Source organism: Malaclemys terrapin, chromosome 2, assembly GCF_027887155.1.
Source record: "Malaclemys terrapin pileata isolate rMalTer1 chromosome 2, rMalTer1.hap1, whole genome shotgun sequence".
In the NCBI taxonomy this organism is placed as follows: Eukaryota; Metazoa; Chordata; order Testudines; family Emydidae; genus Malaclemys; species Malaclemys terrapin.
Window position 1 is genome coordinate 68096655 of NC_071506.1, and position 26809 is coordinate 68123463.

General features: G+C 41.6%; 1 protein-coding gene across 1 annotated transcript in view; it reads right to left on the reverse strand.

The window, feature by feature from the left end:
• Positions 1-26809, reverse strand: part of RP1 (RP1 axonemal microtubule associated) — a 258962-nt gene that overhangs the window by 212307 nt on the left and 19846 nt on the right. The window contains exons 3-11 of the mRNA XM_054020164.1: positions 15730-15893; positions 14138-14224; positions 11348-11480; positions 7838-7989; positions 7106-7184; positions 3544-3619; positions 1869-1945; positions 1734-1765; positions 1452-1581 (exon numbers count right to left, since the gene is read on the reverse strand). Coding sequence (XP_053876139.1) covers positions 1452-1581; positions 1734-1765; positions 1869-1945; positions 3544-3619; positions 7106-7184; positions 7838-7989; positions 11348-11480; positions 14138-14224; positions 15730-15893 — 930 coding nt within the window. The remainder of the gene's footprint in view (positions 1-1451; positions 1582-1733; positions 1766-1868; positions 1946-3543; positions 3620-7105; positions 7185-7837; positions 7990-11347; positions 11481-14137; positions 14225-15729; positions 15894-26809) is intronic.

Sequence of the window (26809 nt, forward strand, 5' to 3'; positions counted from 1 at the left end):
GATGTGTGCCTACATTTGACATCACAATTGTGCTAGCTGCGTGCTCTGTTTACATGGCCATTTGCAATAACTGTGCGTGCAGTTGTGGTACCTGCACAATTACACAGAGACTGAAAATACTACTCACTGAAAATTAGAAAATGACATGCATGATGATTTTACTTCTAATGTGTAAAATTAAATGTACAGAAAGTGCTATACATTTAATGTGTTTATGCATTTAAAAACGTCCATACAGAAGTCCACCTATAAACATGAAGGAAAGCGTATGCAGATGCAGAAGTCCGCAGTGAAGCAGACAGCAGTGTGAATTTGGATTCTGCATGCAAAATGATTATGAACTCTGTGGTGTCATGTGGAATTGAATCAAACATAATCCATCAGTCAAAGCCATAGTGTTAAAAATTGAACAGATTTGCTTATTGCCTCAGTGCAGCCTAGGAGACCTGATTCATGTAAGGAGGTTGGTTTGGAGGTTTACCCAGTAGGTCACAGTTTCTAATCATAAAATGAAACTCCCTGTGGGATTTTCAGAACACGCTCATGCTGGGTAACTGCATTTAGGGATTTGGAATGCTCTGAAATTTAAGGCAATACTTAGAGATTTGATTAATTCAACATTCTGAGTCACTGAATAATTGCACTCCAGGAGCAACCATGACAACTAAAAAGGGATCTTTCCAAAAATAAAGTGAAACCCATATTCCATGCCTATCAGATTTTATTGATCTACCTGTGGGACTGTCCTGCATGGAGAAGATTACTTGAGGAGTTATTCATATGGGGGTTTTCTGCCCAAATTTCTCAGAGACATCCCACAGGTAATTGCTGGGAATTTGCTCATTGCCTTGAAGGCTCTCTCAAGTATGTCCTTCAAGGTTCTGTTCTGTCACCCCTTCTATTCAGAGCACAGGTGAGGCCAATCAGGAAAGACCTGAGACACTTTGGGTTGCACCGTCATAATGTAGATTATGCTTTTAACCTAATGTTCTCAAATCCTTGTAACACAGTACTTTCTCCTTGCCAGAGAGAGCTGAGGCTTGAATGGGAGTGAGTTGGTTGAAGCTCACCCAGATAAGATGGAAGTGATACTGGTAGAGAGGAGGAAGCATTTGGAGCTGGTGGCTGGGACAGTATCTGCCCCAGTTGTTGAGAGGATTTTACCACCCTTACCATGGAGGTTTGCATTCTGGATCACTAAACCAGCACGTGAGAACTAGATTCTATTTAATAATGGGACGCCATTGTGAGATGTTCTTTTACAACAAAACCAAGTGGCTTTTACTATTAATAGTTTTAAATGCATTCAAGAGTAAGAACATTCATGGTTGCCATCCTCTGCTCCTGTTAGAATTAATTTTGAATCTTATACATGACACCTGCAATGATCTGATGATGCCCTCCTTCCTCATGCTGTTCACCCACACATCCCCATCTGGCAAATATTTTACCATATTTGTCCTTCTTGTCACCAAGTGCATCAACTGTGCCATCTGGACTGAGGCGTATGAAACCATGGGTGAGCCTGTTGTAGAACTGAAGAGTGTTGCCTTTCTGAAACTTCCATCTTTCAGCAGCCCACTAGTTATATTTTTAAAAGAAGGAAGAAAAGAGTCCTTATGAGAAGATACAGGAAGAAAACATCACATACAGAAAAACTATTGATCTGATTTTCCCCAGAACGGACTTTGTATACTGTCAAATCAATTTTTGAAAAGAGAAAAAGTCTTTACGTTTTCCTCTCTCTTGAGTTCCAGCTCTTGCCCTGCAGAGATAGAGAGAATGTGATCAGTTTACACAGTATCCTGGCCATTCTTTGACACAGTCACGGTGACAAGGGACTCTCTTCTGCATTGTTTTATGCTTACTTGCAGAGAAGGTGGTAGTGTCAGTGACATTTAGTTCTCTTACAATTTTACCATCCTCTTCCCCTTGATCTAGCCACCTTTGGAGAAAAACAGAACCCATTCTGATTATATTGTTTTGATCTCAAACCCAGCAATATTTTTGTCACAATGTTTACAAATTACATTTTAATATTTTGTGCACTGAGGCCCTGTACCACCAAAGCACTTAAGCATGTGCTAAACTTTAAGCAGGTGAGAGTTTCCATTGACTTCAGTGGGACTGCTCAGTTTTTTAAAGCTATACGTGTGCTTAAATGCTTTTCTTGATCAGGGCCTAAAGGGCCAAGCCAGCCTGACTACCTGGAAATCTCAACTAGTGATCCAATGTTAGGGATCAGTAATAGCAGATCCACTGACCACACTGTCTGCCCCCAAAAGGCTTCTTCAGGGAGCCCAGCTGTACAGACTCCTAAAATCGTCTCTCATGAAGCAAATTTCGTGCAGGCAACACCATCCTCCCCTCCCCCAACCCATACAGGTGTAAACTGTGCCATTAAAAGTAAAAAAGGCTTTATTCTCTTCTCACTTACACTGCATAAATTAGAGCTAACTCAGTTAAAATCAAAGGAGATGAACCATTGTAAAAGTGATGTCAGTGAGAGGTGTATCAAACCCTTCAACCACACACAGGATTTTTCTGTGCAAAACAGATTTCAGCAGTCTCTGAATTATTTATGAAACTAGCATTGTATTTCAAGCTCTCTCTGTAGCAGTTCATCTCACCTACAATACTGAATCAAAATTAGGTCACGCTAAGAGGAGGTGCTGTCTCAGATGGGCAGAAAGCCCACACGCACACATAAATCAATTTCAGGGTGCACATCAATCACTCAAAGCTGTCTTGGACACTTATTTATTCACTTGTAGAAGTGAAAGAAGGACACAGAATTGAGGTGCCATTGGCAAGTTGTAGCTGGATTCATACGTGAGTGGACTTTACTAATTCCTAATATTTCTACTGATTTTTATTAATATCACTTTCCATAAGCTATTTGTGAATTAATTGATAGTAGATAAAATTAGAAATGAGCATAGGAGTAGAAGATTCAGAACAGAAGAGACCACAGGGGAAGCAGCAGGGAAATTGGGATTGCTTCAAGTTCTGCTGCTGCTCAGTGACAGGTTTCGGGTGGACGGGGAAGGACCAGCCAATCAGATACACCTCAGTGATAGCCATATCATGAGAACCTAAAGCCTGATCCTGAGTCCACTGAAGTAAATGCCAAAGCTCCCATTGGTATTGTCAATGGTGCAGAATTACCCTTAGAGAGAGAGCAACCCACTCAACTGAAAAGTGTTGCCTTGGATATAGGGAGAGGTGGATCAGCTGATGTCAGATCCAAAATGTCAGATGAGGGGATGTGCCAGCCAGCAGCTGCTGAATGTTGTAACAGGTGTGGAGTGGAGACGCCTTATATAGAATGTTTCAATGCTCAGTCAACGGTTAAATGTATCACAGGTCTGAAGTGACCAGACGTTTTACCATCTTATGACTGTTTGTTAGCGTATGTAAAAGGAGTTGGAACATCTCAATTCGATTCTCGGGGGACAAGCACTTCACAAATCACCCCTGACTGGAGAAGTCATGAACAACTAGTTGTTATTACAACATAACCCATTTGAAAACATTACCAACCTGTGACAAGGAAAAGAATAATCCAGGTCTGTGACAGGATCCTTGACTACAATCTTCTCCAGGAACCATCCATTTCCTATGAACAAAATTAAAAAAAAGTACATCCTAAAATGAAAATTTACTCTCTGTGTGTGTGTGCATGCATGCACACACACACACTCATATATTTGTCCAGATTCTGATTTAAATTACACCAGCTTAAATCAAGGCAAACTCCACTGAATTCACAGAGCTATATCAATGTCAAACCAGTTTAAGTCAGATCAGAATCAGACCCAGTAACTTTAAACACAAATGAATATAACATTAGCACCGTGCAAGGAGTCACTCCCTGATATATAGTAGTGCTCATAATTTTCCTGTAATTACGTTAGGGTCCTTGTCAGGGTTGAATGCTTTCAGAGCAACCCCTCGTGAGCCTGCACGTGTACTGCTCATAGCTCCCACTCAGATTCTTGCAGGCAATTACCAGACCAGATTAGGTCTAAGCACATACTCCCTTCCCGAGGGGTCTGGTTTATTAATTATTTCCACAAAGTGTAACTCACCATTTTAGTCACTCAAGTTCATATGCTCTCTGGATCCATATAATCGTCCTGGCAGGTTTTTCTTGCCCCTGTTCAGGAGCTCCCCCCCCCTCCATCACCCCAAGTCCCATTCTTGGAGCTGGGTTGTAGTTCAAAGAGTCACTCCCTTAAGAGAGGAGTCCCCCAGCCAGCTCTCCTTCTTGGAGCTGGGGTTGTAACTTAGGACCTGTAGGTTCTTAGCCAGCTTCTCCTTCAGCTGGCCCCTTTTTCCCAGTGAGTCCTTGGGTTCAGCAGGCAGGCCTTCTCCTGCTATTAAGAAGGAGCTGCTCCCCTTTCCAAAGCTCATCCCAGTTGGCTGGGTGAAAGTGGACCTTTGCCCCATCTGCCCTACTAGACTCCTGGTCCTGGGCCCTTAAAGGAACAGTAACAGGATTTCCTCTCAAACACTACTTATACCCAAGACCACTTCCTCTTGACCAATATCTCCTAGGTCCTTGCATACCAAACCTCCCAAAATCTTAAAGGGCCATTCCACATGATGGAGGTAGGCTGACCCCAGGTACCACTACCCTTAGGGGGACAGACCTCCTCATCACAGTACAAGCTATTGTAAGGAAAGAAAGATTCACTTCAAAAACTCTCCATTTATAGTCACATATGCTAGAAGCACCAGAGGTGTTAAAAGTGGACTGTTGCAGGCTAGCACGGCCCCTTATCCCTCTCATTTAAAGCATTTAATTTGTGTATTTGAGAAGATATTTTCTTAGTCTTCTTAATTCTTTAATATTTTGGTCAAATTATCAATAAAGCTGAAATTTTGGATACAATTTGGATACAATTTGGCAATAACACTGCCTCCAATTTTTTAAAACATTAATTATCATTGCTAGCAAAGGTACTATCCATTCCTGGCAAGTCCATGGCATTAAATGGTGCAATATTCCCTTGATGAGTACACATTGTGAGAGACAGTGTAATGCCATGGAATATTTCAGAAGTCCAGGAAGCTGACAGTTTAATCATTAACCAATCTGAGAGGCCCTCACTGCCAGCAACTCTAAGGGATTATATTGACTGGCTCAAAGCAGAATGAAGAAAATTGATTGTTTGACACTACTGATCTTGGCATATAGCTGTTTCATCATTGCAAAACTCCACGACAGAGAGCCATGTTATAATGTGCAGAAACGTCAGAGGATAGCAGGCATCTGCCTGAGAGACACTACTGCAGAGGAAGAGTTGATGAGAATGGAGTTCATGAGAAAATGGAGATTTTTTTAAGATACAGTGAAACCTGCCATGAGCAACCATCCAAATGATTAATTAATTGCTTAGAGGAAGTGGCTCTTCCAATGAAAGTGGATTAAGACTGCATTCAATAGATCTGGAGACACTTCCTTTGTCTCCCACTCATTTGTCCAACTTGTCTACTTGATTGCAAGCTCTCTACGGCAGGGAATGTCTCATGATGTTTCTGTACTGGGCTTAACACAATGGGGGCCTGATTCAGTCTGGGATGCCTAGGCATTAGTGTAATACAAATAAATAAATAAATAATAAATAATAATGGTGTGGTCTCTTAAGACAGGAGGTTGCATAATAAAAACTGCCACTAAAAAACCTATAGCAGGTTGTCTGGAGGAGTGGAAAACTCAAAGATTTTCCCCACATAGGGTTTTTCTTGAGTCATTTTCCCTTCTAACTCTGTGGTTCTTAGGGATTTATCCTTAGGAAAAGGAACTGCTGGCAGTCTACTCCCTTCCATTTGACAGCCTGGTTCAATAACAACTATGTAATCATCAACTGGGTCCTTTCTCAGCAGCTTAGAAGAAGTCACAGAAGGGATCCAGAGCAAAATATCACAGCTCCCAGTGCATGGTTCTCCTGGATTTCCATGTCAAAATCTGGGAGCAAAGAGGGAATAGTACCGTGGAAAGAGACATCTCATCTAACCTGCTTCCTCCCCCAAGATGTCACCATGCTCTCTACTTGCTGAGTTCCAATCCAGGGGCATCTGTGCAAGGCTAATGAACAAGAGAAACTGTGACAGAAGTGCCACTTCTTCCCTTCCATATGGAGAGGGGTTGGGATGTCCTCCACAAGTGGATTAATGTGGGATGATCTAGCAATGAGTGATATCTTACTGACAATATATAGAGATATACCTATCTCATAGAACTGGAAGGGACCCTGAAAGGTCATTGAGTCCACTCCCCTGCCTTCACTAGCATAACCAGATACAGATTTTGCCCCAGATCCCTAAGTGGCCCCCTCAAGGATTGAACTCCTAACCCTGGGTTAAGCAGGCCAATGCGCAAACCATTGAGCTATCCCTCCCCCCAGTCTTGTACACATTGGAGGGATGAGTGGAGGGAAGGGAGACGGGGAGGTTAACTGTATTACTGCCTGTATCTAAAATATCAAGACAGAGTAAATTGACACCTCTACTAGACACTCTGGCCCAGATTGTCTAGCATTGATCTGCTATAGTGTTTGGTATTCAGGGACAAATAAATCCAAGTCTTGTGCTCATAGGCAATTTGGTTCATAGCCCATATTTCCATCAACTGTGTGTGTACAGTACCTAGCACAATGGCCCTCAAATCCCTGGTTGGGACTGTCAGGCACTACTGCAATTTAAATAATAATGATGCTAATAAATTTCATTTACAGTGATAGACCATCTCCAGAAGACATACAGAATATAGACTGTATAATGAAATATTCAAAGTGCAGAAAAGACAAACAAATTCATTTTTTCAAACGGGAATGACAGAACTATAATGTGCAGTACCCTTTATTTAAAAGTAACAATTATTTGGACTATAATAGAGGTTAAGGATGATTATTTGGAATTTGTGATGGTACCAAAATGTAACCTTTCCATTTTAATGACTGATATTCTTGGAACCCTTTGTCTCCCTCTATAAAATACCTTGGTCACATTATTTCATATGAATATTTTACAAATACCTACTCTAATGTCACAGAAAGCTGTGGTCAGTATTCAGTTACTGTATGTAGAGATTTCTCACCTGATCCAAGTCCATTGTGTCCTATAACAATCTTGTACAAATCTCCAAGGTGCACAGCTTCAAGTAGGAAGAGGTCAGTCTGCAAACCAGCCAAGAAAAGTGCAATTAAATCTCTAAAAGAACTCCCCATCCAATGGGACGCATAAAACCTACGGTATAAAACCTGTGAAACTCTTCTATGAAGTATGAGCATCCCGATATGATCTATGAAATAATGTATGATAATGTCAAAGCAGACAAGCAAAGCTGGTTTCCAGGACCAACAATTATGACTAAAGAGCTAATCCTGATCACTTTGCTTATGTGTGTAGTCCTATTCAAATCAATGCAATTACTAGAGTGAGGAGAGCAGAAACTAGCCCAAAATTTAGTTAACAAAACAATCACAAATTGTAATATAACTTAATATCAGAATATAGTAAAATATGTATTTTACTGAAGTTATTTCTTCTCTCCATATATATTATTTAAATAATTAAGAAATTTTAAAAAACAGTATGCACTTTACCTACACAATAATTATTATGGATTATAATTTTCCCAAAATGTCAATGCAAATGTTTAAAAAATAATTTTGGCTTAATTGTGCAGGTTTTCTATGAACTTTGCAGTCTGCCAGTGATCTTTGCTAGTGTAAGTCCCACCTTGGCCTGTAGCAGCCTCAGATCTTACAAGATAGAGAACTAGAAAGGACAGACAAATGGATCGGGAAGTATGCTTCTTGTCACTCACTTGTCCTTTTAGAAATTTCCTAGGATTCTTCGACCTAAATAGCTGTCTGGAGCCTGTATCGCCTTCTTCCCCATGGATGGAAATATAGACATCAGCTTCTGTTCCGGCATTCCACAGCTCTCCTGTTGTGACATGCACCTCATATACAGTCACTGACAGTAAAAGAAGACAGGTTTTTTACATTACAAACACTACCATAGTTATAGCAATATCCAGTTGTAAAGCAGAGTGACTATACAGTCCAAATACAGCTGTATCAAGGATTAGCTATCATGTACTTTTCATTCATAAAAAATTCCATTTAATATTAAGTAAAATGACACACAAACTTGTTTTGATTTCGTGTGTATGCTGTTTACCGCAGGTTGGTATTCCCAGTGGCGAATGCAAATTGAAAATCAGCTCTAAATGCACAACAGTATATTTTTGTCCTACAGCACCACTTACAGTCATTATAAAGCAGAAAAGTAAACAAAGTAAATCCAAGATTAGCCTCAACATAAGCAGTCAGACCACAAATATTCCAGACAGCAGCCATCAACCCTTTAAAAGCACTGGTTAAAAAATAAATTCTAGCACCATTGTCTCCACTTTACAACATCAAATAATGCTTCACTGCTTTAATATTTCAGTGCTTCAGGCAATAATAATAATAGTAGATTATTCCTTTATTGCATTTGATGGGGAATCTTCTTTAATCACTTTGTAAGTTTGGGAGGGAAGGGAAGGGCTATAAATGAAAACTGCAACACCTTTGGGTGTTTAATACAAAATATGTAATATGACATAAAATAAAACTCCCAGGCAAAATACTGGGATTAAGAATGGGAATAATAATTTATGAGTTATATTTATGCAGCTATAAATCTGAAGAAAAAAGGCAGAGACATTAAAAAACAGATAATTCAAAATTAAGATTAAATATAAAAGAAAAGAAAACAGCTAAAAGTATAGAATTACATTGTTCAGGCATCCAAAACAACCTTAACTCTGTTCTCTAGACCCTTCTTTGTTTTATTTTTAGATCAAAGACATTTTCTATGGACTTTGGGCAGTCGACAGCCTATGGTTGAGAGCATTTTAAATTAGGACAATAATTGCTCTAATCCCTGCTAGTGCCAAGAAGTGCCACATTTCCAGGGGAAGATGCTACTGTGGGTGTGTGCGCAGGTACGAGCTGCGTGTGTATGTGAATGTGAACATTCTGCCATCTACCCCTCTAATCCTCTGACTGGGAAGATGCGAGCTTTGTTTGCCATTTGCAGATTGTAAACTCTTCTGAGTTGGTGTCAAGTATCAGAGGGGTAGCCATGTTAGTCTGGATCTGTAAAAGCAGCAAAGAGTCCTATGGCACCTTATAGACTAACAGATGTATTAGAGCATGAGCTTTTGTGGGTGAATGACATGCATCCGACGAAGTGGGTATTCACCCACGAAAGCTCATGCTCCAATACATCTGTTAGTCTATAAGGTGCCACAGGACTCTTTGCTGCTTCTTCTGAGTTGAGACCTTCTGTTTGTACACTCCTAATACAACAGAATCATTGTCAGGGTTCCCACACACACACTCTGAACTCTGGGGTACAGATGTGGGGACCCACATGAAAGACCCCCTAATCTTATATTCTACCAGCTTAGGTTAAAAACTTTCCCAAGGCACAAATTGCTTTCCTTGTCCTTGGACAGTTTTGCTGCCACCACCAGGTGATTTACACAAAAATTCAGGGCAGGGTCACTTGGAATCCCTATTCCCCCAATCTTGTTTGAAGTCTGTTTTTGAAGTTTTTTGTTCAAGTATGGCTACTTTTAAATCTGTTATAGAATGTCCAGGGAGATTGAAGTGTTCTCCTACTGGCTTTTGTATGTTACCATTCCTGATGTCTGATTTGTGTCCATTTATTCTTTTTCATAGAGACTGTCCAGTTTGGCCAATGTACATGGCAGAGGGGCATTGTTGGCACATGATGGCATATATCACATTAGTAGATGTGCGGGTGAATGAGCCTCTGATGGTGTGGCTCATTCACATACACATCAATTTCAAATAGAAACTGCAGAGCTACAATTCATTTGAAAATTTAACACCATTAATTTGGGCTTGAATACGGACTGGGAGTAGCTGGCTCACTACAAAAGCAATTTTCCCTCTCTTGGTATTGACATCTCCTCATCAATTATTGGAAGTGGACCACATCCACCCTGATTAAATTGGCCCTGTCAACACTGGCTCTCCACTTGTAAGGTAACTCCCTTCTCTTCATGTGTCAGTATATTTAGGCCTGCATCTGTAATTTTCACTCCATGCATCTGAAGAAGTGGGTTTTTACCCACAAAAGCTTATGCCCAAATAAATCTGTTAGTATTTAAGGTGCCACCGGACTCCTCGTTGTTTTTGTGGGTACAGACTAACATGGCTACCCCTTTGATACTTCATACCTATTTTATGGGTTTAGCCAGCCATGCCTTTTGGTATTTCTCTGCAACAAACATCTAGTGTATGAGGGTGGGACCATGGTCATGCCTGCTCAGGATCCTGGAGCACTGTGGTTAATGCTGGCTAGCCTTTCTACATAGTACTCCCTGAGCCAGTTATGGCTGACAGCTATGTGGCTGTATTGTTGGGGGCAATGGGACTTTTCTTTCACCTCAAGGGCTGGTATGATTAAAGCTTAAATATTATTGTGTTAGGATCCCACACTATATGCCTTTTTCATGTCCTTCTGCCTCCTCCCCCACCTTAGCTCAGTCATAGTTAACAGAGATAGCACAGCTCCATACCATCCAGTCAGCTATTCCCAGTCCATGTCTGTCCCAGTGCACCTCCCCCCCTCAACATGCCACCTTTGGAACTCCTGGTCCTCCATGTCACCCATCTCCCACTTCCCCAGTCTACGTCTGGAGTCAGCAGCAGGTCCACTTAAATTTATGAACATTTTAATATATTGTTTAGCTTTGCTCCACACACGCATGAAAACAGCTCTGTAAGAGTGTGGTCTATGCATCATCCACAGGTAACAGAAAAGGAAAGAAAATAGCAATTATATTAGTCAAATACATGACATATTTACAAAACTGCAATTCCCATGATATTCCTAGTAGTGTTTGTGGTTTGTACGTGATGGCATCATGATAATTACATATGTTTTTTGTTTCCTGATCTTTTTTGTAAGTAAAAAAACAAACAAAAAAAAACCTTGTGAGGTTTATTCACCATTGTTTGAGTTTCCAGGTGGAAAGTAAACAGGGCTGCCCTTATCTGTAAACTCAATGAGACGACCCTAAGTCTAAAGGACTTTTGAAATTCAAGACATTTGATCAAAGACATTGCAGGTCCCCTCCCTGTTACACCTCCAAGTTAGGAGCTGCCCATGCCCAGCCTTCACAAGGGAAAAGACCAGAGAAAAGCATTGCAGCTGACAAACAATAATAGGTAATGGATAAAAAACAATCAATTGAATTCTACGGGTGGCAGTCCATGACTTGAATTGCCTGATGCATTATTTCGCCTACCTGGAAGAACAGGCTGGCCCCGTCGCAAAACAGGAAGCTCCTGACAGATTTCACCATCATCCTGGTCCTGCGCCAGCCATCGGTGGGCAGGGAGAGAAAACTGTTCTCCTGTGTAAAGGTTCTGCAATTGCACCTATAATAGCAATGACAATTATCATTTGTTTAAGTCACTTAGATTCCAATCCTGAAGTCGGTTCTGCTGGGGCAGATCTCTCAGCCTCTGCCAAGTCCTACTAGCATCAGTGGGGCTCCACGTAGCTGCAGGGTTCTGTGCTGGCAGATGTTATTGCAACATCTGGAATTAAGATGAAAGGCCAGATCCTGGCTCTTGCTCTGGCCCGTTTGCAGCTCTGGTGCCATAAGGGAGCCATGAAGGCCTCCTGGGGGGATAGCCCCAGTGCAGAAGTGGTGCGGGAATGTCATAGGCAGTCCTATGCTACTCTCCTATGCAGCCTCTAATATAGAGCCATAATAGGGAATGGGCGCCAGGAGTGGAAAGGAAACAATCAATGTTTTGTGCTCTGACTATTCTGAGCTGCAGACCTTCCCAAAGGCATCTGGCCAAGGGTATCATATATTAGAGTAGCAGGAGCAGCTCAGCATCCCCCTGGCCACCCTAGGATGAAGGAGGTGCGAAGATGACATAAAGCTGCCTCTACCCACTCCTCACTCTTCTGGGCTGAGCCAACTGCTACTTCACACCGTTTAGTCTGACATGTCCCTTTAATTGTAATATACGGGAATCACAATTATTGGAAAGTCTTACTGCTGCCCACTCTTTCAGGGCTGGAATACTATGTTTAAAACCTGCAAGAGGTTCACGACAAATGTTGGTGAACCAAACTCTCTAATCTTGCTTGAAGAAAACTGGCAAACCCAAAGCCTATCATTATCTCCTGTGGAAAAACATGTGGGAGGGGAACACTTAATGCACATGAGTGAGGTAGCACCATGCTTGAGAGAGATGTTTGTAGCCATGAATAGACCTCAAACCATCTTAATGCCGGGAGATCCATAAGGAAAGCCACAGAGGTAGGGGTTTATGCATGGAGGGCTAGCACTTCTGTGGGGCTGCCCAGCAGTGTAGCTCATTACTGAACATTTGTAGCACAAAAGTAATACAACGTGATCTCTTGATTTCATATCTGCAGGAGAATGCATGGATTTCCCAGGAGATAATGCTGATCAGTTTATCTCCCCAGACTACTGCGTTGTTCCCCGCTCCCCAGATTCCATAGCAGTGAAGGACCATACTGTGTTAACTCTACTGCACAAAATGTGGGGGTCTTTGTAGAAGATATTCGGCTCCTTTAGCCCGTCCCTCCAAAGCTGCACAGCAGATGGAATGATTGAGCCCTCGCTGATGGACTGCTGCCTAAAAGCTGCTGTGGTTTCAGGTCTTGATCCAGCTGTTTTTATTTCAGATGAGCCCAGGTAAGTAGACAAAACAGACTTTTTGAGCCAAGAAGCAACAGTGTACACTGAAGTGCCATTGATTTTAATTAAGATCTACCACCTTGCATACGTGGAGGTAAGGCGAGGAGGAAAGAAAAAGCCCAAGCTCCTTTTCATTCCTTTTTTGCCTGACTTTAGTTTCTCAGTTTAAATAGATGCACCACACAGAATGCGGACCTTGCAGGGTCTGTTCATAGAGGCTGATGGAGGGCCAACATCTGCAGATTCATTTAGTGGGTCAGATTATATGTGACCCAAATAAATAATAAGTAAATAATAAATAAATAAGTATATCAATAATCATTCCCTGGATGAAAGCTGCTCCCCTCTTCTAGTAGCCCCCTCCCCCAAATATAGTTTAAGAAGAGCTGGTGGCCTGCCCCTCCAACCTTTACTAGTGTTTGGGTGGAGGGCATGCAATGGCTGCTCTCCTCCAATATGAGCTCCTGCCTTCCACAATCCTTAGAGGGTCTTCTGGCAGATAGGAAACTTCAGGCTGCCCAAAAGCCAACAGGAGTTGGGAAACACTTTGACTCTGACTGTCAGCTACTGAGCTAGAAGAGGTGTCCCATAGTTCCTAGGGCAGAAGCTAAGGAACCATCTGGACTCCCTGACAACCTAGTAGTTATACAACTTCTCCATCCAGGCATGCAGTTACTAGGAAAATGTGGTCAAAGAATGCTGCCCATACATGGACCTGGTGCACAAGATTGTAACTAGGTTGACTTCAATGGAACTGCAACCATTGGTACCACGTCTGAATTTGCCCTCAAACATGAATTATAATGATAAGCTCTTTTCATATGTAGCTCTCAAAGTGCTACAGGAGGTTAAGTATTGTTATCCTTAATTTATAGATGAGGAAACTGAGGCACAAAGAGGTGAAATGACTTGCTTAAGGTCACACAGTAAGTGATTGGCAAAGCTGGGAATAGAAACCAGGTCTCCTTACACCCAGACCTCTGTCCTTTTTCCTGGGGCACACTGACCACACCTTGTCTCGGTAAGGGTTGGAAAGAGAACTAGCATACTACCTATGCTACAAACCACACCTCATATAAACCATGGAAATACTCAGTATATAACTTGTAATTTAGAAGCATCATAAATATTCAGTGGACCTCCTTTCTCCTTAGAAACTGAAAAGGAAACCTTAGCAATATGGCTCTTGGGCCGCCATAAACTCCTCACAAGAACAACCAAATAAATAGGTTTCTCAGTGATGCAATAAGCATCAGTGTCTGACTGAAATACTTCTCCCAGGATTTTTTATTATTATTATTTTGCTCGTTTGGGCACAATGATTGTTTAAAACACATTGCTCAGGGTTCTCACCTCTTCACAGTGCCAAGAGGGGGATTCTCCAGAGTTATTGTGTCCTATGCGTATTTTATAGAGCTCTCCTACGTCTCCAATGTCAATCTATAAAGGAAATAAATAGATAAATTGCATTTAGCTCCTTAAAAGAAAAATTCCAAAGAACAATTAGTTCAGTAGGTATCACTCGTATGTTACATTCCTGTTTTAAAAACTGTTTCCTGGAGAACAGTAACAATCAGCCATTCTGTTGTGTTTAAAATACAGTGTCTCTTGATACAAAATGGTCTACTTTGATTATCTCATAAGTCTGTGTTTGGAAGAAGATTAGTTTTGGGGAGTGCTGGGTGCATGCTTCCAACTCTAAATATGGCTTCAGTGGTCTCAGTGCACCAACTTCGCATGCAAGTCGGTCAAGCAGCAAAGTGTGAACCAGGATGCTCTTATCAATGGAGAGATCATCATTTGGGCTTTGGGAACTTACTAACAGGTATCTCTCATCCTCTGGGGTATGAGTTTTCTCATGATTTAGTCCACTTACTGGAACTGCTTTTCTCCCAACACAACAGTCTGGACAGCTCATCTTCTGAGTTCACTTACACTGCAGAGATGCATGTGAAGCAAACCTTTGGATGCTAACTCCCCTGGACTTTGTGAAATAAACAATAAAGAACTTCCTGCACAGAGATACACAAGGACAAATGCATGGCTTCCCTTCTCTTCCCCTCTGCTTGCATGCCAGTCAAACAGAGAAAGCCCAACGCAAGACTACGCCAGAGGGCGATAAAAAGGTTGTTCACACGACGAAACTCAGATGCAGGAGAGAAATGGCGGCTGGAGGGACAAAGACAGGGAAGAGGAACTGTGTTTGCTTTTGTTGTAAAACAACCCTAATCCACCTGCTCCCTGGAGCATCATTGGAGGCATCTTCCAGCACTTCTGAAGCTCATCAACCACAATAAGACTGTTTCTGGAGCCATCGCTAGTGAATGAAATTTGCTTTTGTGTTAATAATTTGGCTGCTATTGTACTATTGCCATTTTCTTTTTCCTCCAGGTCCCCTAGACACACTCGGAGTTCATGTCTATTATGTTTTTGTGCAGACGGTTTTGTTTTAAAATATCCATCATAGATACTTCTATGGTCCCCCATTACCGTACTATTTGAGCATCTCACAGTCTTTAATCACCCCTGGAAGATAGGGAAATATCATTATTCCCATTTTACAGATGGGGAACTGAGGCAGAGAGAAACTAAGGTCCCGATCGTCAAAGGTGTTTAGGCACCTAACTCCCATCTAAGCCCTACTACTTCATTTCAACTTTAAGATCTTAAAAATGAACCCAAATGTTTGGCTTCTCTATCCTTTGCAGTTAGTTATTTGGTTCTATATACAGTAGTTGATATTTCTTAATGAAATATACTGAGCTTAATTGGCATTTAAGAAAAACAATTAGGTTTAGCTCTGTATTTAACAGTAGTATTACTTGTTTCCCAGTCTACTGTACAAAAACTGACTGTCCCTTTTATCACATAGCTTTACACATTTTATGTAATCTGGTAGGCCACTATGGACAATAAAGAAAATATACTGAATGTTTATTACTTACAGTGAAGATGTCTTCATTGCCCCTCTGAAACAGTTCCCCTTCTTCTCCATACAGAAAGATAGGCCCTGAATTACTGTAATCTCCATACAATGTAATATAAACCTGTGAGCTGGTTCCTGCAGATGGTATATCACTGGTGAGGACAGACACCTTCCATTTGCCAGCTATGAAAACATAAAAGGGCACACACAATTACCTGAACCCATGACACCCTGGCAAAATTTGTTTCAATAATCAAAATTCTAAGCTACATAAAGCAGACAAATATAAATATACACCTCTGTATATATATGCTATAAAAAAGCATCCATTACGTGATTATTGAGTTTGCATGGTTAGGCACTCAAAAAAACAGAAAATGTCAGGTTGCGTGCAGATCCTTTGCTGTGCTCCTTTGTGCATATGTAATATGATACAGCCTAATTCATGAACGCACATTCTCAAATAATATGATATATGATATAGCATCATATAGTTCTTTTCTGTGCCCTTACATCCACAAGGAGAGCATATTGTTTTTTCACACAATATAATTCCATAGGTCCACTATATCTTTATTGGTTTAGTCTTCTTATAAAAGTTCTCTTCAACCAAAAGCATATATTTTAATAATTAAGTCAGCAACCAGGTGCTATGTATATTTTTGTTTCAGTAAGCAGCACAGCTGTCTCAGAGTATGTCTACACTGCAATCGGCAGTGAAATTGCAGCTTGTGTAAACATACCTGTGCTAGCTTTAATCTGGCTAGTTTGAACAATAATAGCAGTGAAGACACAGTTACACAGGCTTCAGTGTGAGCTAGCAACACGAGTATGTACCCAGGAGCCCTGTGGAACCTTTTCCACCACTTCTTCACTGATATTTTTAGCCACGCTAGCTGGGTTAAAGTTAGTGTGGGCATGCCAGTCCACGCTGCAGCCACAGGTCCATGGGCAGTGTAGAAGTACCCGCAGTGGCAGTCCAAATAATTAAACAGTTAACTATGAAGAAATGTAGGTGAAAACATCGGTAGCCCATAGATGCCAGCAACTGTCCACTATGAACATAGGAACAGCCATACTGGGTCCATCTAGCCCAGTATCCCATCTTCCGACAGTGGCCAGAGCCAGGTGCTTCAGAGGGAATGAACAGAACAGGTAATCCTCAAATGCTCCATCCCATGTCGCCCATTCCCAGCATCTGGCAAACAGAGGTTAGGAACACTTCAGGGACACTATGACTCTGTTATAGTTAAGCCAGACTACAGTGTGGCCTACCCTCATGAATTTGCTGCAGGTAATGCGATTTAGCCCCTACGGCAAGACATCTTGTGATGACGCAAAAGGCTGCAGCCTTCATGTGATTTTTAGAAGCAGTGAGCAATACCCCCATGGTGCCCTATAGCGTCATAGAAGCCACACTAAACAGCAAAGCCATGTGTGCTAGTCTCAGCTCTTCCACTGACTGGAAATGAACTGCTATTGACATTTCTGTGCCCTTCGCAGCTCTTATGTTGAGCTAAGGTTTCTACCTTGGAGGTAATTATTATTCATCATATTCACAGATAAGATCATAGAATCATAGAATATCAGGGTTGGAAGGGACCTCAGGAGGTCATCTAGTCCAACCCCCTGTTCAAAGCAGGACCAATTCCCAACTAAATCATCCCAGCCAGGGCTTTGTCAAGCCTGACCTTAAAAACCTCTAAGGAAGGAAAGATAACTGAGAGCTTGCACAAAGCATAGCTGGAACTGGAATCCATGGCTCTAATATAACTGAGCCCAATCTCAACTACCGTGCTACACAGTCTTCCAGAAGAAACATGTCAAATTAGGGGCTTGTGCAATTGACACCAGTACAGTGTGGCTCTATGTCCCTCTCTCGCAGCTAGAGCACATACAGAAATGTACAACTCTTCTAATACTTCTGGGCTAAGAGAACTGGTTCTATAGATGAAGAGATAGAGGCTCATTTTTTTACATCAAGAGGTCTTGGCTTCACTCCCTACAGATGATCCAACAAGGGACATTGTTACATTTAGCTATGTTGTCTGTAACTCGTACACCACAATCAGCTCCCAGAATCACAAATAGAAACCAAGGCTCCTGATACCCAGCCTGACACTGCAGTCTCACAAATACTAGTATAACTCATTGGCAATGTGTGTGTTGTGGCTCCCTGTATGGGCTGCTCCACATAGAGGATAATAGCATGTTTATCCCACACCAGTTGCTCCTATTCCTGAAGAAGAAAAAGTTTGTGCTATGGAAAATTCTGGGGTCAAGCCCTGTTGATGAGCCTCGTGGGGGTAGACAAATATGCAAATTAATGCAAGGATGCTGGAATAATTGTTGGGATGACTTTATATTGCAAAATGTATTTAAAGGTGAATTTGGATCTTGTGTTAATAGTTGGACTGTTGCTTTTTAAATTATTTATACTTGATTAATGGGTGCTCTCCCTGTAAGATCTGGGTGTGGCAAACTGAATACGTGTTGGAGATTGTGCCAAAGAGTGGGTGACCCAGCCTAGGTTAATAAATCAGACCTGGATTTCATAAACTTATCTTCCAAAAAGCAAGTTGCATTCTCAAAGGTGTAATATTAGCACTTATTGGGGACTGGATGCTTCAGTACATTGGTAATGAGCTAGAGAGCATTTCGCCTGTAGGTTACCTGTTTGAATTCTGCCCAGATCAGCAGGGGTTAAAAGTGTCCCTATCTAATGGAAGTCTGATAGCCTTTTGTATCTGACTTTGGTGAGTCCCCATTTCGGCTCCCACTTCCCAAACTTCACCATGCTTTGCCCTAGCTTGCAAGCTCTTCATGGCAGGGACTTTCCCTTACTGTGGTTATGTCTACACTTTGACATGGGGCTGTAATTCTTAGTTTAAGGAGACATACGCATCCTAGCTCTGATTGAGCGAACACACTAAAAATAGAGTGTAGCCATGGCAGCGTGAGTGACTAGCCAACACATACAGACCTGTCCAAGGCGTTAGACATGTACTTGGAGTGGCTAGCCTGTCCCACCACATCCACACTGTATGTTTTGCACACTTGCTCAATCTGAGTTAGCTCTGGTGTCTCCTTGAGCTGAAAAGCCACACCCCCAACTCGCTGTACAGACATACTGTGTGTGTCACACATGCATTGCAGGTGGGCTGGGGGAGTTAAAAAATCAGAAGACATGCCAAAAAGCACATTTAAAAAAAATCTTATGATTTTTTGGGGGTCTGACTTCTGATTTTAAAATGCTTTGGGCACATATGAGAATAGTTTACTCTTCTACCTCTTGGTTGAGGGATACCACAAGTATCACAATTACAGCAGGCCCCTGCATAGTGGGAGACATTTGAGTTAGAAGCTACTTGCACTCTCCCCGCTCTCCTTGGGCACCCATGTAAGGGCCAGCCATCTGGCCCCTAGAAGGAATAAGAGTGTAATGTAAACTGTATGCTTACAAATAAATAGACTTCACTCTGAAAAAAATTATGAGATAATCTGTTTGGGAGGGAGTGGAGGCTGGGGGAAGGGGTGTATTTGCTAACTTCTTTGTGAGAAATCCAATGCAGAATATATACATTTGCTATATCACCTGTTGTTTACTAAGTATATGATCCACACTGGAACAGCTTTGGTTTGTGGTCCTGGGGTTAAATATTTTGTTACATTTGGGGCTGAAGTATGAAAGGGTCTCATTGTCTAGTGGCAAGAGACCTGAGAGAGAATATCAATGTTCATAATTGGCTTTACTTCAGATGAAAGTGTGTAGGAAGATCCCCAGTTACAATCCACAACAGGAGTGAATTTCTTGCGCAAAATGGCGTGGTCATACTGAGATACACCTAGATAGATACACCCGATATAACACAGATTTGCATACAATGCAGTAACCCCAGGGCTCCGGCAGCGAGGCTCGGGCAGTGCTTTAAAGGGCCTGGGGCTCCGACTGCTGCGGGGAGCCCCGGGCCCTTTAAATTGCCGCCCAAGCCCCGCTGCCGAAGCCCTGGGGTAGCGGGGGCAGGGCTCCAGTGGTGATTTAAAGGGCTTGGAGCTCTGGCCGCTGCGGGAAGCCCCAGTCCCTTTAAATCACCGCCGGAGCCCTGCCACCACTATCCCAGAGCTCCAGCAGCAGGGCTCTGGTGGCACTTTAAAGGGCTAGGAGCTCTTGCCACTGCGGGTTGCCTTGGGCTCTTTAAATCACCGCTGGAGCCCTGCTGCCGCTACCCCGATATAACGCGGTTTCACCGATAACACGGTAAGATTTTTGGCTCCTGAAGAGCACATTATATCGGGGTAGAGGTGTATATATTTTCTGCAGCCATGTGGTAAAATGGTTAGAGTAAAGGACTAGGTGGAATAGGGGCTCCTAGATTCTACTCCCATCTCTAGTTACTGATTTAGGTGATGTAATGTGTTAATTTTGTGCCTCTATTTAACCATCCATAAAAAAAAAAAAAGAGGTACGGTAATTCTGTCATGGCTTCCAAGTGATTCGGAGGATTTAGATTCCAGCACCGGCTATTTTTTCTTGTTTGCACACAAATAAATAGACATAGGCACAGAATAATAGCCTCACCTATATTTAACTACAGTACATACATAGTTCCTGGCTTTTGCACTGAGCATGGATGGAAATGGAAGAGTAAAAGCATCAGCAAAACTTATTTCTCATAGAACTCCAGAGACTAGTTAAGTGCAAACTCCCCTAGCCATTTTGGTTCACTGCTTCTCTCACTGACAGTGTTCTGACTGTAGTATGAGTCTGTGTATTTATCACACCCACAATCCATTACATTCTTTAAGAATATGTGCCATGGCTGTCACTCAGAATTACATCATGTAATGGTGGTATCATGCAAAATGACAACTGGCAGGCTGAAACACTAGCAGCTATGTTTTAGGGCACAGCGTTGCATTTTTAAAGTGTGAAGTAATCAGTAAATAATATACATTTTATTCTGTCACACCCTTACCATCTTACACCACAATCCATTTTTAGCCTGTGTGGATGGGACTTACTCTGTTACGTTGTGAAAAAGCCAGGTCAGATTTTTAAAGGGATTTTGGTGCCTAAACTGGCAGATAGGCTCCTACATCCACCCTGGTGGTGCCACTGACATTTTAAAAGCTGCAGCTCAGGTTCCACCTGAGCCCCCAGGTGCAGAAGTCCCCAGGCACCCAAGTTTCCACTGGTCAGCAATTTCAAAGCAGCCTAAGTACCTTGGAGATGGCAGCAGCAAGGCTCAGGCCAAAGCCCTCGAGGTTCCAGAGCAAGATTTTTAAACTAGACAGGGTACTCCTTCTTCTAAGCACACCTAAGACCCAATACCTGTCAGAGCCCATAGCAGGAGGGCTGGATGTAGGCCACTAATAGGTGGGGTGGCACTGGGAAACACAAGATGAGCTTGAAAGAGGTGTCTCGTGTGACTAGGAGACAGAGAAAAAGAGAGACGTTTCAACCTGTAGGGCATCAACTAACTAGGGGTAACCTGGTTCAGATGCCTACATCCAGGAGAAGGTTCACAGCTGAGAATCTCGAGTAGAGGGAAGCACCCACCTCTGGTCTGTCAGCCAGATGCATCAGGTCAGCAACTTAAGTGCCTAAGCCCTTTGCCTCTCCTCAACCCTCTCAGCATTTCACTTCTGACTTGCTTCCATGGCTCCCTACTCAGCTGACTGGCGGGCTACTGAAATGCCCTTTCTTAGGTGCTTAACTATCCCTGTGCAAGCAACACCAAAGTTCTTTTAAAAGCTCTGGCCCTCAGTCAATAAAACACTTCGGCACTCAAAAGCATCTTCATTCTGTTTTGCAGTATTTCAAAGGAAGCACTGCCTTGAGACAATAGGTGTCATAAACCAATGGTGCAAATGACACACACACAAATGTTGGGAGAAACCAAGAGTTCTTGCTTTCAGACAGCCTTCAACAGGATAACAGAAATATGGAGGGGGACATATCTCTCTCCCCCTAGTGGTTAGGCTGCTGCTGTAAACTCCCCTTTATTAAAGACTATGCGGTACAATTTGTCTAAATTCCTAATTTAAGTGACTAAACAAATTGTATTTATTCCACAACCGCTGAGTAAATGGGATATGCACTGGGTGTTTTGGAAGACCATTACAGTAATGCTCCTGATGTCCATTGATTGGCTGCAGAGCCATTACACAGCACTATTGTAAGCTCAGTGGCAGTAGCATCTGTGGCTGCTCTGTCTCAATATGTGAAGGAGATTGGCTGGTGACACTGCCCAGTTATGAATGCTCTGCTCACAACACATGTGGTACCCTTGCCTGCCTCCATTCCATCTACATGATTCTCCCCATGCTTCAGTGGATGGACTTTCCCTCAGCTCTCAAAGCACTAGCTCTATTTCATAACCTGCATCGCAACTCCACATACTACTTCACTCTGTGCAACAGAACGACATTTGTTCAACTGTATTTTGGACCTTCTGCTGCCTTCACCTTTGGCTGAGGATTTGGCCTTCACCATTAACCCTATTTGGATGCCAGTAGGGGCTTTAACCTCTCCCATGGAGGCTATATCTGTGAGATAGCCTCTCTTAATGAATTTATTCTTTTCACAATTTTGCCAGAATATTCACCTCACAGCAGTGTTCTGGGATTAAGTTATTGGTTTCTAACATGCTTTGATGTTCATGGTGTAAAGACGGCATAAGTAAACAGTATTAAAATAATGTGTAACGGGACAGAATATGGGAGTTGTTAGATTGCTTAAAAATGGGGATTGAAAAAATCTCACTCTTGCATGAGATATGCACTTATTACAAGAATTAAAGACTGCAATCTAGCATTCATTAATTTTGAAAGAGATGCAGTTTGCCCCTAAATACAAGCTGAGTTTTCTGAGTACCGTTATACATATGGGCACCAAAGGCTCAGCTAAATAATTATATTGTCATTATTAAATTATAAAACAAACTGCTGAATAGACACTCAATGCCAGGTTTAACTCCCATCCTTCAAGAACATCCTTCACAGTTTGAAGACATTAAACTGAGACAGTGGAGAACAAATCATATCTTCTGAACCCAGGATACATTACTAAATGGGGGGGGGGGTTCATAGTGCATATAGAGCCTTATTTGAAAGATCTCATTCAACTAAAAAGGTCAAAAAAGTTCAATAGCCAACAGCACAGCAACAAGAACAGAAGCTGCACAAGAGAAAAGGGAAGAACAGAAGCAAATAGCAGAATCACATTCTGCAACAATAGAGGAAAATATGGTCCACATTAAAAACTGGTACAATATGCTTTCACCATGTCTGAATTTGTCTCAGAGTCTATAAAGTTTGCACAGTTATCAGAAATGTTGTCCTTTCCTGTGGTTGCGTGAGTATGGTCTGACTACAACCATATAGCACCCCTCCTTAATCCTGCATGTTGGCCTCATTTATAAGCATTAAGTCAACATATCTGTACAATGTGCAAGTCAGGCTATACACGTGTACCTGACAACTCAACTTAATTCCAATCATTAAGGTTAAAGCTTTGGCTTCATTAAATAATCCCCTTAATTCTTACAGTGGATTAATATGGTAATTGGACTAACGCCGTTTGACAATATCAGTGCTATCAAAGTTAAAGGAAACGTGTTTAAGAATGATAAGTTAAGCAATAAAATTGCATTGGCTCCTTTTGACTTTCATAAAAGTAATGGAAAACATGCCTTTGTGCACTGGGTATTGAAAATTGACAAAATATAGCAAACCATTCATTGAGAACATGTTCCGTGTTCTCAAACTGAATATACTATTTCTGAGAAATTAGTAATCCTTAATTAGCTGTTGATTGTATTACTTATGATTTATATACACAGAACCATCTTACCCATCAGCAGACTGTACCTCCAATTTATCATAATGGGGGGAAGCAGTGAACATTATAGTCCATGATGTGTGGTGGTTTCCTTTCTAGTACCCTATTTTCAGTCACCCGAAACTTTTCAAGCTAACTTTGTCCAAGCATTGGTCTTTGGAAAGTATGACCAAAAACTCTTCAGCCATTTTTCAGAACAAAGGAAGTGAAAACAGTCAACAACCTTTTTAATACCCAACCATTTCAGTTCTAAGGCAGTTACCCAAAAAAATCACCTTCTGGAACAGGTGGAAAATGTCACCTGTAAAGTTGAAGAAAAGTTAAAAATAATCAAAACCAAATAATTAGATTGGAAACCATTGTGCAACCAACCTTAACCAAAGTGATTGCTGCTGTTCCCACTATTATCGATTGATTGCTAAATGATTAGTAAAACTCATTGAATTAAAACACTCTCCATGCCTTCATCTCCTGAACCTAGTTTTGCCCTTTGTTGAGCCTTATAACCTGTTGAAGTTCCTACACTCCTAGAAATGGAGTACCATAAAAACTGTCACATCAGTAGTCCATTTAGTCTAGAATCCAGTCTAGGGCTGTGGCCAGTACCAGAGGCTTTGGGGGAAGGTTCAAGAAACTCTTTAATGGACAATTATGGCATAAACTGCCAAACCAGTTAGTGGTTGTCTTGTGCCCTCAAGCACAAGTGTTTGTATCCGTTATTTTTTTATTCTTAATCATATAAATGTCTAATCCTTTTTTCAATCCTGAGAAGCTGCTCGTATTGATATTGGATATTTTGTTGCAATGAGTTTAACGGATTACAAATACTCCCTGTATAAAAGAAATTTCCATAGCTTTAAATGTGTTTCCTTTCAATTTCCTTGAGAGTTCTATTGTTCTTGTAAGATGAGAAAGGGTGAATAGGAGCATCCTATTCTCAATACCAGTCATTGTTTTGTATATTTCTGTCATGTCCCTTCTTATCTGCACCCTCTTTAAACAAAACAGCCCCATCGTTTTCAAACCTCTACTCAGCCCAGCCCTCTCACATTTTCACCACACATCTCTGGGCCTTTTCTATTCTTGTCTACACTATAAAGTTAAGTCGATGTATAGCCATCACAGGAATTAGAGCAGTGGTTCACTTTCACACTGTGCTCCTTCTGTTGGTGGTGCGCATCCTCACCCAGAGCGCTTCCCCTGACTGAACTGGGGCATTGGGGGGCATTGACAGCTGGAGCCCTGCAGCCCTGGTGCCTACAAGCCCAAGCTGTCAGCCAGGCGCTGGGCTCACACCCAGACTCCCCGTCCCCCGGCACTAACAACCCAAGCTGTGAGCCTGGTGCCTGGCTGATAGCTCAGGTGGTCAGTGCTGAGGAGGTGTGGCCTCGCTCTGTGAACCCGGCACCCAGGGCTGTCAGCACCAGGGTGTGGAGAGGTCCAGCTATGAGCCCCATGTGCGGGGTTGACAGCCAACAGTTGATGTAAGCAACATAGTGTCTGCACTAACTACATCGTCCTAAGCACTACACCTCTCCGAGAGGTGGAGTTATTAGGTCAGTGAAGTGGGTAACTTACCTTGGTGGGAGCACCACTGTAGCGTAGGCACTTACATAGTTAGGTTGACATAAGCTGCCTTACGTCAACCTAACTCTGTAGTGTAGATCAAGCCTAACCTAGGCTGACCAGAAGTGAATCTGGTTTGCTGGATGAGGGTGCAGTATCAATTTATATTAAAGCTGTTGATTAATCGCAGTTAACTCATGCGCTTAACTCAAAAAAATTAATCGCAATTAAAAAATTTAATCACAATTAATCGCAGTTTTAACTGTATTGCTAAACAATAGAATACCAATTGAAATTTAGTAAATATTTTTGGATGTGCTCACTTTATATTGTTATTTTTCATTACAAATATTTGCACTGTAAAAATGATAAAAGAAATAGTATTTTTCAATTCACCTCATACAAGTACTGTAGTGCGATCTCTTTATCGTGAAAGTGAAACTTACAAATGTAGATTTTTTTTTTGTCACATAACTGCACTCAAAAATAAAACAATATAAAACTTTAGAGCCTTATAGGTCCACTCAGTTCTACTTCTTGTTCAGCCAATTGCTAAGACAAACAAGTTTGTTTACATTTACGGGAGATAATGCTTCCCGCTTCTTATTTACAGTGTCACCTGAAAGTGAGAACTGGCGATTGCATGGCACTTTTGTAGCGGGCATTGTAAGGTAGGCTTACATGTACATGCCAGATAGGCTAAACATTCATATGCCCCTTCATGCTTCAACCACCGTTCCAGAAGACATGCTTTCCACGCTGATGACGCTTGTTAAAAAAGTCATGTGTTAATGAAATTTGATTTGTGAATGAACTCTTTGGGAAAGAATTGTATGTCTCCTGCTCTGTGTTAACCCACATTCTGCCATATATTTCATGTTATAGCAGTCTCGGATGATGACCCAGCATATGTTGTTCGTTTCAAGAACACTTTCACTGCAGATTTGATGAAACGCAAAGAAGGTACCAATGTGATATTTCTAAAGCTAGCTACAGCACTCGACCCAAAGTTTAAGAATCTCAAGTGCCTTCCAAAATCTGAGAGGGACGAGGTGTGGAGCATGCTCTCAGAAGTCTTAAAAGGGCAACACTCCGATGCAGAAACGACAGAACCCAAACCACCAAAAAAAAAACCCCAAAAAATCAACTTTCTACTAGTGGCATCTGACTCAGATGATGAAAATAAATGTGTGTCAGTTCGCACTGTTTGGATCGTTATCAAGCAGAACTCGTCCTCAGCATGGATGCATGTCCTCTGAAATGGTGGTTGAAGCATGAAGGGACATATGAATCTTTAGCGCATCTGTCACGTAAATATCTTGCGACACTAGCTACAACAATGCCATGTGAACACCTGTCTCACTTTCAGGTGACATTGTAAACAAGACGCAGGCAGCATTATCTCCTGTAAATGTAAACAAACTTGTTTGTCTGAGCGATTGTAGGCTTTAAAGTTTTATATTGTTTTATTTTTGAGTGCAGTTATTTTTTGTACATAAGTCTACATTTGTAAGTTCAACTTTCATGCCAAAGAGATTGCACTACAGTACTTGTATGAGCTGAATTGAAAAATACTACTTCTTTTGTTTTTTTACAGAGCAATTATTTGTAATAAAAATAAATATAAAATAAGCACTGTACTCTTTATATTCCATGTTGTAACTGAAATCAATATATTTGAAAATGTAGA